This window comes from Homarus americanus, unplaced genomic scaffold (assembly GCF_018991925.1).
Source record: "Homarus americanus isolate GMGI-L3 unplaced genomic scaffold, GMGI_Hamer_2.0 scaffold13371, whole genome shotgun sequence".
NCBI classification, from domain to species: Eukaryota; Metazoa; Arthropoda; class Malacostraca; order Decapoda; family Nephropidae; genus Homarus; species Homarus americanus.
The window spans coordinates 35,004-51,037 of NW_024755730.1; the positions used below are offsets into that span (position 1 = coordinate 35,004).

At 37.6% G+C, this 16,034-nt stretch overlaps 1 protein-coding gene across 1 annotated transcript in view; it reads right to left on the reverse strand.

Annotated features, from left to right (window-relative positions):
• Positions 1–2,378: 2,378 nt before the first annotated feature.
• Positions 2,379–16,034, reverse strand: part of LOC121856646 (motile sperm domain-containing protein 2-like) — a 53,016-nt gene continuing 39,360 nt past the window's right edge. Inside the window, exons 4-5 of the mRNA XM_042352317.1 lie at positions 2,757–2,962; positions 2,379–2,547 (exon numbers count right to left, since the gene is read on the reverse strand). Of these exons, the coding sequence (XP_042208251.1) occupies positions 2,404–2,547; positions 2,757–2,962 (350 nt within the window). The 3' untranslated portion in view covers positions 2,379–2,403. The remainder of the gene's footprint in view (positions 2,548–2,756; positions 2,963–16,034) is intronic.

Sequence of the window (16,034 nt, forward strand, 5' to 3'; positions counted from 1 at the left end):
GGGGTGTGCAATATGAATTTTTGCCAAGACCCAAATTTGTATAAGCAGGGGAAGCTTTCGTATCTCAAAATAGTAGAGTCAATTCAGGAAATTTGTAAAAGCAAATATTGTATTTCAAACGTTTGGATCTCGAGGGATACAGTATTTTCTCGATATAACGAACTATTTCGAGCCACCCCTTTCGGTTAAATCAAAATTTCCGCTAAATTGAATTTCCGTTACCTTTGCTCGATTTAGCAAACTAGTTCGCTAAATCGAACATGATTCCATTAAATTTTCGCTAAATCGAATTTCCATTATTTTCGCTTGATTTAGTGAACTAGTTCACTAAATTTAGTGTAATTCCATTAAATTCCATTCCAAATGCGCTGCTTGGCACGTGGGGTTTGTTTACATCCACATAGTCTGTGTCCTGCCGCCACTACGTGTGTTGTTCACTGCTACCTCTCGGTCTACATCTCGGTCAACTAACTACTGTGCTTAGACACCATGCTGAGAGTCTCTCAGAAAGGAAGTGGTGTGGGGGAGAAAGTCAAAAGAGTGCAGCTATCATTTGGAAAAAAGTTTGCAAATTATAAAAAAAAATTGAAAACAAACACCGAACCCCCTAGTTTAAGGTAAGCCATGAATAATGTTTCTGATGTTTATAGGTACATATCATGTGTCTGAGGTGTCTCTCCGTAGGTGTGATCGTGTTAACAAAATTAATCTCAATTTAGCAAACTAGTTCACTAAAACGAATGAAAAATACAGTATAGTCTCCATTTACGCGAATTTGGTTTACGCGTTTGGTCATTTACGCGGCACCTTGCCAGACCGACAATTTTTATTTACACGGTTCATTCCATCATTTACGCGGGAAGCGGCGCGGGCAGGATGCGCACAAGGTCGTCGAGTCAACAGAACATTACCGAGTTCTTCACCCGCCACCCACCACAGCCAGCCCAAGTCAGTGATAGTGAGGATATGGACTTTGAGGGGTTTGACAAAGAGGACCTGCAAGCCTCTGTGGTGGATAGTGATACAGGTGAGGGCCAATAATCTGCCCTCTGCCTCAGAACCAATCCCAATCCCCGTGTACCCAGCCATTTCTTTTACTAAGTAAGTGTTAAAAAACCTAATATTATTGATATGTCTCTTAAATATTAATTGTGTGTGCATATCATCATAAAATTAAGATGTTATTTTTCCTACAACGTAAGTAACGTATTGTGTCTGGGTGAAGTATAATTTGTTTATTTACTGAAGATATTTGTTTTTAGCTCATCCAATTCATAGAAATTACCCGGCCAGAATATAATTTACATTGCTGGAATTCTTGTAAGATAGTGAGTAATTTGAATATAAACAAGCTAAAATTTCATTACACATCCAAATTTTAGATCTAATTTAAGAATTTTATTAGAGAGCAAAAATTTTAACTTTTGTGCAAAATATATGACGTTTATATTCAAATTATTCGCAGTCTTGCAAGGAATCCAGCAGTCTCAGGTATTATTTATTACTAAACCTAAAAACCTAGTGTTTTCACCCAAACATTTCTCAGGGAGGGAGGGGAGTCAGCGAGCGTGGGAAGAGGGGGGGAGGGGGAATTGAGTCCATTATTTGAATGGACATTAACCGGTGACTGTATTTCTCTTAAATATTAATTGTGTGTGCATACCATCATAAAATTAAGATATTTTTACTGCAATGTACGTATTGTGTCGGAAAAAGTGTAAAGTGTAGTTTGGGGGTCGGCCCAGTCTCTATTTCAATTAATCCCATATGTTCTGTTATTTCGTTTCCGCATTTCTCGGTTTACGAGGACCTCCACGTGTTCAATTGACCGCGTAAATCGAGACTATACTGTATGGAAAAAATTCCTTCCGCTATATCGAGAGTTCGTTGTATCGGATTCCGTAAAATCTAGAGCACTGGTTCCCAAACTGGGGGCCATGGCCCCCCCAGCAAAATTTAGGGGGCCATAAGCTGAGGCTATGTACACATAAAAATCCCAAGCCCCACCACACTAGAACAGCCAGTCAGCAGCTGACCCAGCCAGAGATATGGATTGGGAGAGGGGGGGGCCATGGATAAGGATCATATATGAAAAGTGGGTAATGATCAGAAAAAGTTTGGAAACCACTGATCTAGAGTATACTGTACAAGTCTCTAACATTCAATGCCACCATATCCCGACCACTGGAGTCTGTTAAACACCTTTTGTGATCTTTGCTCTGTAATACTTTTTGCACAATAAATAACACCCACTCTTAAATCTATACAGTACAAATTACTGGGGTATTGTATTACCTTACTGTAAATGCTGTATAATTATAAAGAAGATTGAGAAAATATATACTGTATATATTATTGTAAACAATGTTCATGCCCAGTCCTCCCCTCCCCCCTGGGTCACTGTTAGTAAATATCAAGTGACAGTAACCCAACAATTACTGAATCAAAATAAAACTGACTTCCATTGGCAGATGCTGCTTGGCGGACCTTTGATTTACCCTTCAATGGGGAAGCTGGAGGAAGGGAACTCCCTTCTGCAAAGTGCACCTGAAAATATAAATTTTGAGTTTTTTAATCAGTAATAAACTAAGCAATATATTGTAATCAATTATTTTTTTCTTCTTAATTTAGACAAAATAACATTATTCCCAGAATTATATAAGACTCACTTATTGGTACTGTATTCAACATCACTAAACCAAATTGGCTTCCCTCCCTTTTCAATAACAAACAATCCTAAACCAAACCAGTCTCACTTTGCGGAAATCAACGTCGCCATTCAAAACTGGCTCATCAAGTGGTGTCACCTCTGGTTCAAACTTGTACTCATAGTTGTCAGTGCCACCCCAGTTGATTAGACATTGATCAGGATCCACAAAATCCTTTAATGATTTCTTGTCAACAAATTTGATCTTCTCTACCGACTTTGGAGGCAACCAAGTTTTGATGATTTTCCACATTGCTGAAAAGTAAATATGTAAACTAAACTTTAATTCATATAGAGTAATAAACTTCTTTACTTCATATGCATAAGACAGATTTTTAGCTAAGTAAACACTGAGAAGCAATATAGAACATATTTTTTTTTCTATTCAAGCATTACCATTCAAAAGAGTTTTTTCTATTAATCATTAAATCAGTTATGGAAAGTGTAATCATTTGCCTGGCAATGCAGTATAGTACTGTAATGTATTCTGTAACTCCTACAATGCAGCTTTTCACTTCATAACAATGGCTGTAATTTTATATGTTTGTGCATTGTAAATCAATTTTATTACAAATATTTTTTAATCGAGCATTAATTTATTTCTGAAAGTGTAAAATCCGACCATTTACCAACATACGTATGGAAGTTTGTGTATAAACAGGAACAGAGTAAACAGTAGTTGCTGCCTGCCAGGTCAGTGACACTGAGTGATCAGCTGAGTGAAAGTTTACCCGACATCTCACGAGGGTTGTAGCGTATGTGGCCAGTTGTCTAATTTTTCTCTGTGTTTGTCTATTTTCTCTTTGTTAGGCTCACATACATACGTACATGTAGGAGATCTCAGAATAAGAATGGAGGTGAGAAAAGAAGCTCACAATGGCATTTTCTATATATATATATATATATATATATATATATATATATATATATATATATATATATATATATATATATATATATATATATATATATATATATATATATATATATATATATATATATATATATATATATATATATATATATATATATATATATATATATATATATATATATATATATATATATATATATATATATATATATATATATATATATATATATATATATATATATATATATATATATATATATATACACAGTCATGTAGTTAACATCCTAGGCTCGAAACGTGGCAAAATGGACGTTGTCCGATCATCACAAACTTTTATTTATACTTATGTGTATGTGGAATACTATATACGATACTATACACTTTCACTGTTAAATCACTACTGTAATGTGATACAGGTGATTAATTTTTATCTCTTGTGCAAAATACATGGCGTTTATATTAAAATTATTCACCGTTTACAAGGATTCCAGCAACACCGAGCAGATGGGGGAGAGGTGGGAGCGAGCAAGGCGTGGGGGAGGGGAGGTAGTCGTTTGACAGTTGGCACAGGCCCAGGTCTAACAGCGTGTATATTAATCAGTTCTTAGGTGACTAAGCTTCTCTCTTATAAAAAGCCAGTGAAATGACCTGGGTGAATATAATTAACATAGCTGGGATTCTTGTAACATACTGATTAATTTGAATATAAACATGCTATAATTTGCACTAGACAAAACAATTTTAGTACCGTAATCAAATTAGTACATGTGCACTCCAGCTTTGCACTAAGAAATCTATGTAAATCTACCCAAAAATACAATTGAGAAACTTTTTATAAAATGTACTACAGTACTGTACACTAATGTACAACAATTTTTATCTCTTGAGCAAAATATATGACGTTTATATTCAAATTATTGGCTGTCTTGCAAGGATTCAGCAATGCAAATTATAATTCCTAACTTTAGTCTGAGATATATAAAACTGTAAGCCTAAAAGCCTGGCTGGGGGGGACGTAGCCAGCCACCCAGCGAGGGGTTGGGGGGGGGAGTGTAGGGTTGAGGTGATAAGTTTGAGGCGAAGGTCTCTGTGTGTTTATTTAACAGTCCTACTAGGCTTCTCTCATTTTAAAATGCCAGTGATATGACCTAGGAGAATATAATTAACATAGCTGGGATTCTTGTAAGATACTGATTTATTTGAATATAAACATGTTGTAATTCGCACTAGACATAACAATTAGTACATGTGCACTCCAGCTTTGCACTAAAGTCATTTACAGTATTTCTTTTACGTTTCTTTTAGTATGGTGTGTGCATGTAAATGTATGAAAATAAATGAAGAAATTTATGTAAATCTACCCAAAAATACAGTAGAATTTTTTTTTACAAAATGTACTACAGTATTGTACACTAATGTACCGGAACTACATTTTTTATATCTTGAGCAAAATATATGACGCTTATATTCAAATTAATCTCTGTCTTGCAAGGATTTCAGCAATGCAAATTATATTATCCTAACTTTAGTTTGAGATATTATATAAAATAAACAAAGAAATCACCAATCTTTTATCTTGAACACAAGGGTGGTGGGAAGCAGGGTTGCCAGATGGCCGTTTTCACGGCCAAATTTCTCTAATTAGGCTGTAAGAACTTCGCCTGGCCGTGAAAAAATGGATAGTCGCGTGGCCGTATTTTGGCCGAATTTTGTAAAACCCGTATTAATTCCTCATTTAGTGGATCGTGAAGAAAAGTCTAGCAGATTTTCAAATTTCACAATGAAAATGCTGGCTAGGTGATCTCACCTTGTCGTGACCTCACCTCTTCACATGTTTACGTGACCTACTGAGCTGACTGATCTTTCTAGTTACTACCTTAGTTGTTAGTTCTCATATTTGAGTTGTTCAGGCTGAACGTGTCCAGCATATGGGTTAAGCTTCAGAGCTTACAAAGCCATTTGAATTACTTTCTGAAATTCCGAGTGCTAGTTTTCAAAATGTCCACTAGTAAATGAAAAGGGTCCTACGACAGTGGTAGAAAATATAACAAACAAGGGGACGATGACGAACTAGACGTTTTTGATAACGCCAACTAGTGTTATCAAGTTCTCCACCAATATCGTTCTCCACCACCATTTCAGATTAAGGTAAATCTTCACTGTAGATTATGGATATTATGTTTATGTAATTATTGGGCTCTCAATTCTAAGTGAAAATTTGGTTTTATTACGACATTTTAAGTGGATATTGTAGGGGATACTTTTATTTTGTGAGGATTGCAAAAATTGCCTTGTGCTTCCCATCCAAAAAGTTTTGGCCGAATCTTGGGCAATTTGGCCGTGAGATGGCGTGAAGTTGGCCGTGAAGCTTGTTGTACATCTGACAACCCTGGTGGGAAGACGGCGGAGAGGGGGGGTGAGGTGACAATGTCTGGCGTTTGTTTGTTTATTTATTTGAGATAAGATTTGACAGTTGGCGCTGAAGGCCTGCCTGCGTGTTTATTTATCATTACTTAAGAGTGACTAAGCTCTTCTCATAATTTTCCACCCAAACGACCTGGGTGAATATAACTTACATTGGAGGGATTCTTGTAAGATAGTAATTTATTTGAATGTTTTTTTTTTTCAATTTAAATTTAAATTGTTTATTCCTTGATAGAGGAAGCGGGATCCTAGTGCTGTCACTTGGTACCCCTGTACCATAACAACAGAAGCAACTGGCCAGTGTCACAAGTATATACAGTACAGTACAGTTATCCCTTGGTTATCGCGCCTAATTGGGACCCCACCGATAACGAAAGTACAGAACCTATGGGATTTATTCTAATTGGTTAAAGGCACCCAAGACCCAACCCCAAGTTTCTCATTTTACGACCATTTAGACCCACTAAATATATATATAATGTTATGGTAAATATCATAAACACACACAGGCATGGCTAGGTTTATTACAAAGCGATGAAAAGGGTACGTTTAATACTGTAGTCCACAAAACATGTAGCTATGCTTTATTTATTTGGTCCCCCATCACACGAGTCAGTTTTCTCTTACATCAGGATGCCTGAGTCCTCCGTTTTCTCTCTTAATCTTAGAGCGCACCAGAAACTTTACTATTTTTAGTAATGCCACAGAATTTGAAATTGCAAACCCCAATTGCAACTAGGGTTGCAATTGTTGAGGCAACTAGATATGTCTGATTACAGCAAATGTGTTATTGTCAATTTGTAGGTGAAAGATTTTATCCTCAACAGATGTAGGTTAACATTTCACCTGTAGGCAAAAGCTTAAAAAAGTCTAAGTAAGGAAACATATTCCTTTAACACATAATATCTGATCAGTACGGGGAGGATCATCGTGTCTCTGTCAGGGGTGCATTAGGTGGTGGTCAGCAAGCGTCACACTTTTTTTTTTGGGGGGGCCGGGGCGTTGTTCAGTTGGGCGTTAACCGGCACACTGACTCTCTGTGTGTGTGTGTGTGTGTGTGTGTGTGTGTGTGTGTGTGTGTGTGTGTGTGTGTGTGTGTTTGTGTGTGTATATATATATATATATATATATATATATATATATATATATATATATATATATATATACAGTTGTACCCCGCTTAACACGGTCAATTGAACCCACAGGGTACCGCGTTAAGTGAAAACCGCGTTAAGTGAACAACAGAACATATGGGAGTAATTCCAAAAGAGACTGGCCGGACCCCCAAACTCCACTTTTTGACGACACACAACTATGTTCTAGTAAAAATAACATCTTAATTTTATGATGGTACATGCACACAATTAATACTTAAGAGAAATGGAGAAATACAGTCGCCAAGTTAATGTCCATTCAAATAACGGACTCAACTCCCTCCCCCTCTTCTCACACTACACTGCTGGCTCTTCCCTCTCTGAGAAATTTTGGGGGGAAAACCACTAGATTTTAATAAATAATACCTCAAACTAAAGTTAGGATAATATAATTGACATTGCTGGATTCCTTGTAAGACCAGGAATATTTTGAATATAAATGTCATATATTTTACACAAAAGATACCATAGTTACCTAGAGAAAAATTTTTATCTAAAAATTGTAAGTTTAAAGCAAAATATATGATGTTTATATTCAAAATGATCACCAAATTATAAGAATTCCAGCAATGTAAATTATATTCTGGCCTGGTAATTTGTATGAATTTTATGAGCTAAAACAGGCAGTCAGGCAGGGTGGAGGGTGGGGCAAATCTAAAAATAGCGTCTCGGACACTCACCGCGTATATGTGGAAAAAATCCGCGTTAAGTGAAAGTTCAGCTTTGGCAAGGCACTGCGTATATGCGAAAACGCGTTAAGTGAAACCGCGTTAGGCGGGGTAAAACTGTATATCTAAAATTTGTATGCCTAATGCAAAATCTATGATGTCTATATTCAAAATGATCATCAAATTGTAAGAATTCCAGCAATGTAAATTATATTCTGCCCGGGTAATTTGTATAAATTTTATGAGCTAAAACAAATATCTTCTGTTAATACAAAAAAAATATTCTTCACGACACTATCTGTCAATCAAAGTACCCCACCTTGCCTCCCCTCCTCTTCCAACCGCGCCAGATGGTCGGTCCGTGCCAACCCTCGCCCCCACCCCCCACCAACCCTCCCTACCAGAGAATCTTTGGGAGAAAATAGTAATTTACATTTTTAGTAATAAATAATAACTCAGATTAAAGTTTGGATAATATAATTGACATCGCTGGATTCCTTGTAAGACCAGGAATATTTTGAATATAAATGTCATATATTTTGCACAAAAGATAACATATTTACTCAGAGTAAACATTATATCTAAAATTTGTATGTCTAATGCAAAATCTATGATGTTTATATTCAAAATGATCATCAAATTGTAAGAATTCCAGCAATGTAAATTATATTCTGGCTGGGTAATTTGTATGAATTTTATGAGCTAAAGCAAATATCTTCAGTTAATAAAAAAAAAATTTATTCTTCACACCGTGCCAGATGGTCGGTCGGTCCCTTCCTCCCCCCACCCCCCACCAACCCTCCCTACCAGATGTGTGGGAAAACCAGAATATTTACCTTTTTAGTAATAAATAATACCTCAAACTAAAGTTAGGATAATATAATTGACATTGCTGGATTCCTTGTAAGACCAGGAATATTTTGAATATAAATGTCATATATTTTGAACAAAAGATAACATATTTACTCAGAGTAAACATTATATCTAAAATTTGTATGTCTAATGCAAAATCTATGATATTTATATTCAAAATGATCATCATATTGTAAGAATTCCAGCAATGTAAATTATATTCTGGCCGGGTAATTTGTATGAATTTTATGAGCTAAATAAAAAAAATATATATTATACTTCACCGCGTATATGAGTAGATGAACCGCGTTAAGTGAAAGTTCGGTTCTGGCGAGGCACCACGTATATGAGAAATCGCGTTAAGTGAAACCGCGTTAAGCGGGGTACAACTCACTGTGTGTGTGTGTGTGTGTGTGTGTGTGTGTGTGTGTGGTGTGTGTGTGTAATAATAATAATAATAATAATAATTAACGGTTTATTGAAAGAGCTTGGCAGCCAGAAGGCTGAAAATATACAGTTACATATTTGGGGAATGGGTTACGAATTACAAATAATATACAAGTGACATAAGTGACACAAATAAGACATATAGTAACTTAGATGGGGATCAGCTCAAACTAGTTCATTTCCAACATAGTGACAGTGTGAGGAGCTCTATTATTAGCGATAGCGATGGCGATGCGTGTGTATATATATATATATATATATATATATATATATATATATATATATATATATATATATATATATATATATATATATATATATATATATATATATATATATATATATATATATATATATATATATATATATATATATATATATATATATATATATATATATATATATATATATATATATATATATATATATATATATATATATATATATATATATATATATATATATATATATACAGTTAACCCTCACTTTACGCGGTTAATGTAACCCGGAGGGTACCTCGGAAAGCGAGAAACGCGTAAAGTGAATAACATAACATATGGGATTAATTGAAATGGAGTCCAGGCCGATCCCCAAACTCCACTTTTGACGACACATAACTATGTTGTAGTAAAAATAACATCTTAATTTTATGATGGTACATGCACACAATTAATACTTAAGAGAAATAGAGAAATACAGTCGCCAAGTTAATGTCCATTCAAATAATGGACACGACTCCCTCCCCCTCTTCTCACACTACACTGCTGGCTCTTCCCTCTCTGAGAAATTTTTGGGGGAAAACCAGGTATAGTAATAAATATAACCTCAAACTAAAGTTAGGATAATATAATTGACATTGCTGGATTCCTTGTAAGACCAGGAATATTTTGAATATAAATGTCATATATTTTTCACAAAAGATAACATATTTACTCAGATTAAGCATTACATCTAAAATTTGTATGTCTAATGCAAAATCTATGATGTTTATATTCAAAATGATCACCAAATTGTAAGAATTCCAGCAATGTAAATTATATTCTGGCCGGGTATTTTGTATGAATTTTATGAGCTAAAACAAATATCTTCAGTTAATAAAAAAAAAAAATATTCTTCACGACACTATCTGTCAATCAAAGTACCCCACCTTGCCTCCCCCCCTCTCTTCCAACCGCGCGGTCAGTCCCAACCCTCCCCCCCTCCACCCCCCACCAATCCTCCCTTCAAGAGATGTTGGGTGAAAAATTTAGATTTTAACATTTTGTATTAAATAATACCTCAGATTAAAGTTAGGATAATATAATTGACATTGATGGATTCCTTGTAAGACCAGGAATATTTTGAATATAAACGTCATATATTTTGCACAAAAGATAACATACTTACTCAGATTAAACATTTTATCTAAAAATTTTATGTCTAATGCAAAATATATGATGTTTATATTCAAAATGATCATCAAATTGTAAGAATTCCAGCAATGTAAATTATATTCTGGCCGGGTAATTTGTATGAATTTTATGAGCTAAAATAAAAATCTTCAGTTAATAAAAAAAAAAATATTCTTCACACGGTAACAGATGGTCGGTCGCCGGTCCCTCCCTCCCTCCCCCCCACCCCCACCAACGTCCCTACTAGATAAATGTATGGGAATACCAGACTGTTTACCTTTTTAGTAATAAATAATAAATCAGACTAAAGTTAGGATAATATAATTGACATTGCTGGAATCCTTGTAAGACCAGGAATATTTTGAATATAAATATCATATATTTTGCACAAAAGATAACATATTTACTCAAGAGTAAACATTATATCTAAAATTTGTATGTCTAATGCAAAATCTATGATGTTTATATTCAAAATGATCATCAAATTGTAAGAATTCCAGCAATGTAAATTATATTCTGGCCGGATAATTTGTATGAATTTTATGAGCAAAATAAAAAAAATTATACTTCACCCGTGTAAAGGGGTACACCCACCGCGGAATGTGAGCATCCTGGGTTCTCGCAGGGCACCGCGTAAACGTGGAAACGCGGAATGTGGGACCGCGTAAAGTGAGGGTTGACTGTGTGTGTATATATATATATATATATATATATATATATATATATATATATATATATATATATATATATATATATATATATATATATATATATATATATATATATATATATATATATATACATACATACACCTAAACCCCGACTTACGACTATACGGACTTACGTCCAATGGTACTTACGACCTGCTTTGACCGTACGTCCATACGGGACATACGACTGCGACCGCCGTGACCAAAATTTTTTTCAAATGACGCGCGCATTTTCTATACCGAAACGTTTCCGTCCCGGGCGAGAGGGAGGGGTGTCTTGGGTCGCCTCGTGGCTGCACTCACTCAGTGGAGCGCTTTGTTTGTGTTTGGCTATCGTATCCTATACTGATCGCGCTGTGAACTTTCGTTATTATTGTATTTAATTGACTTTATAATGACTGGAAAGCGTAAAAGTGAGAGTGCTGGTGGTACTCCAAGGAAAAGGAGACAGGCAATTACTTTTGAGATGAAACTGAAGATAATAACACAGTATGAGAATGGAAAAACAGTAGCAACAATCTCACGCGACCTAGGTTTCTCACACTCGACTATATCCACTATTCTGAAGGACAAGGAACGTATTCGTGAAGTAGTGAAAGGAACAACACCTATAAAGGGAACTATAATAACAAAGAAAAGACAAGGTCCTATCCACGATATGGAAAAATTATTGGTGATATGGATAGAAGACCAGATGCAGAAGCGTGTACCCTTAAGTGTTCTAACCATACAGGCTAAAGCAAGAAGCCTGTTCCAAAGCCTGAAGGAGCAGGCAGGAGATGAATGTGATCAAACCTTTACAGGAAGTCAAGGGTGGTTTGATAGATTTAAAAAACGCTACAGTCTACACAGTGTTAAGGTGAGTGGAGAGGCAGCTAGTGCCGATGTTGGTGCTGCCGAAGCTTTTAAGGAGGAGTTAGATCATGTGATTGTAGAAGGGAATTATTTGCCAGAGCAAATATTCAATGTGGATAAGACTGGATTATTGTGGAAACGCATGCCTGACCGGACATACATCCACAAAGAGGCAAAAAAATGCCCGGATTCAAGGCATTCAAGGACAGAATTACACTTCTGTTGGGGGGGAATGTTGCTGGTTTCAAGCTAAAGCCCTTCATGATCTATCATTCAGAGAACCCCAGGGCTTTTAAACATGTCAGCAAGCACACACTGCCAGTGTTTTATCGCAGTAACAAGAAAGCCTGGATGACCCTAGTACTATTTGAGGATTGGTTCATGACTTGTTTCATTCCACGAGCCAAGGAGTATTGTCTGCAACAAAGGATTCCATTCAAGATTTTACTGATTTTGGATAATGCTCCGGGACACCCACCACACCTGGACGACATGCACCCTGATGTTAAGGTAGTGTACATGCCACCTAACACTACCTCTATCATCCAACCCATGGATCAAGGTGCTATTTCTGCCTTTAAAGCATATTATTTACGCACGACCTTCGCTCAGGCTGTTGCTGCTACTGAAGGTGAGAAAACGCTCAGACAGTTTTGGAAGGAGTACAACATTTTGTCATGTATAAAGAACATTAGTGCAGCATGGGATCAGGTTACAAAACATTGCATGAATGGAATATGGAAGAAAATCCTGAAAAGATATGTGAACAGTTTCAAAGGATTTAATGAAAGTGAAGTTATTTTGGATATTAGTAACAAGATAGTGGACTTAGGTAAACAGCTGGAGTTAGAAATTGATACTGAAGATGTTGGACAGTTGGTTGAAAGTGTAGCAGAAGAGCTCAGTAACGAGGATCTTATTGAACTAGATGCACAGAAAGTTGCAGAGGAAGAAGAGAGACAAAATGTAGAAGAAGAGCCTGCACCCCCCAAAAAGTTTTCAGTGAAACATATGGCAGAGGCATTTGCTACAATTAATAAAGCAATGCAAATGTTTGATGACATGGATCAAAATTATGAGCGTTATGCCAAAGTTGACAGAATGATCCAAGATTCACTTGCTTGCTACAGAGAAATTTATAATGAAAAGAAAAAGCAAACTGTGCAGTCTAAATTGGACACCTATTTCAAGAAGTCCCCCAGTACTGGCTCCTCACGCCCCACCAGTGCTGCCTCTTCACTCCCTCAAGATGATCCAATACCTTCAACCAGCAAGTTACCACAGTACATAAACCTGTCTGAAGGAAGCGACATTGATGACCCACCCAGCCCTGTCTCCTCTTCTGCTTCTTCCAATTAATATAGTCTCCATGTATCCTGTAAACAGAAAATTATGGGGGCCCTGTGTGCATTCAGCTGACTACATTTAAGGTAAGTGCTCAGTCACACTGTATCCATTCCTCATTATTTATTACTTTTACTGTACTGTATCCATTCCTCATTATTTTTTACGTTTAGTGTACTGTATTTCATTGTAGATTTTTAAAAAAAATTTGAAAAAAAAAAAATGTGAATTTTTATTTTTTTTTATTTTTTATCTATATCGGACTTACGACCTGGATTTGGGTCCCTAACCCCCGTAAAGTAAGAAGTCGGGTTCAGAATATTATATATATATATATGTATATACAAGTAAATCACTGTAGGTGCATCTGATCTAGGTATATGCTGATAACCACAAGGAAAAGAAAACAAAAGAAGTTCCCAAGCTTTAAGTGTAATTCACATCTTCAGCGCTTAGGAACCGTGTTTTCTTCTTTCCTTGTGTGATTTATCAGCATATATATATATATATATATATATATATATATATATATATATATATATATATATATATATATATATATATATATATATATATACAGTATTACCCCGCTTAACGCGCTTTCACTTAACGCGTTTTCGCATATACACGGTGCCTTGCCAAAGCTGAACTTTCACTTAACGCGGATTTTTCCACAGCAACGCGGTGAGTGTCCGGCTCGGATGCTATTTTTAGATTTTGACCACGCGCCACCCGCCCGCCCGCCCTCCTGCCTGCCTGCCTGCCTCTCCCTCCTCCTCCCTCCGCTTGGGCAAGCGGCGCGGTAAGGTTGCGCAGTGTGTGTCTTTGTTGCGTTATCACTGACGTCATATGACGTCTCGGACTGTGATTGGCCATGCAGCCCTACCCCCCTCTGCTGCTAGCTGTAATTGGCTTAAAGTATTATGACGTGACTACTCCGGGGAGGGAGGGAGGGAGGGAGGAGAGACGACGCTTGACCTAGCCGCGGCAGTTTCATCCCTCAAGGCCACGCCGTGTTAACGCGCATCCATTGTTCCGTAAAATGGCTTCCGCTGGACCACCACCCCCAGAGAGAAACCTTTCCTTACCTGGACCCAGCGGCACTAAACCAAAGAAGACACGACGTTCATTAAGCTACGAGCTGAAGTACCAAATTGTTCAAGATTTGGAGAAAGGAAGACGCCAAGTTGATCTCGCGCGCCAGCATGGCGTCAACGAATCTACGATTCGTACGATCAAGAAGGATGCAGCCAAGATAAAGGAGCACATGAAGCTCACAAAGTCTGCAGGTGCTTCAGCTATCAGGTATTGCCAGAACAGGGTGCTGGCAAAAGTGGAAACTTTGCTGGTGAGTTATTTGGTGCGTCAGGCGCGACGCAACATGGCGGTGGACACGCGCTCAGTGCAGGAGTACGCACGTGAGCTATACACAGCAGTGACACGTAAAATGGGAATTGCAGAGCCCAAACCCTTCAATGCTTCCCATGGTTGGCTGCATAGGTTTAAGAGGAGGAACAAGGTCACCAACATCAGCATTGTTGGTGAGGAAGCGAGTGCTGACCGTGCGGCGGCTAGAGATTTTCCTCCGTTTTTACGTGAGATTATGGAGGAAGGACAGTACAGTGACGACCAGGTGTTTAACATGGACGAATCTGGTCTTTTCTGGAAAAAGTTACCTTCCAAGACCTTCGTTGTCCAGTCTGCGAGCAAGGTAAGGGGCCGGAAGATGCAGAAGGAACGCATCACTGTCCTGTTTACCACCAATGCCTCCGGTACCTGTAAACCAAAGTTATCGGTGATTCACAAAGCCCGCAAGCCGCACGCCTACAAGAATATGGACATGAACAAGCTTAATGTCCACTGGCTAACCGCACGTAAGGCGTGGATGTCCTCTTCTCTGTCCCTCTTCTGGTTTGACAACTTTTTTGTTCCTGACGTGCAGAAATTCTGCGAGCAACAGAATGTTCCATTCAACATTTTGTTGCTCCTTGACAACGCACCTGGACACTCGCCCCTACTAATGGATCGTCACCCCAACGTAAAAGTGGTCTTCCTTCCTCCCAACACCACGTCATTAATCCAGCCTATGGACCAGGAGTTAATCTGCAACGTTAAAGCTGCATACTCGGCAAAGAAATTCAAGCTCCTGAACGACTCTACCAACACCAAGGATGAGTTGCGTAAGCTGGGTGACACTGACAGCGAGAGTAAAAGCGACGAGGACAAGGAACAAGAGGCGGCGACTCAAGAAGTTCTCGTCAAACAATTTTGGAAGAAGTTTAACGTCAAACAAGCTGTAGACTTCTTGGTGGAGGCATGGGATCTGCTGTCTACTACTACGATTCGTCACGCATGGAGACATGTGTTGCATGGCATACCAGGTGAGAGGAGGAGTCAATCTGTTACTGGTCAGGTTCAGACTGTTGCAGTAGCAGTGGACCTTGCCAGAGAAGCTGCGCAGACTGTTACAGCTGAAGGCTTCTCCGAGACCACCAACGAAGACATCATGGAGGTGATCAGAGATCCTGAAGTGACTGCCGACGAGATGTTGGAAGAAGAACCCGCCAGTGAAGAGGAGGAAGAAGGTGCGTCATTCTCCGAAGAACCT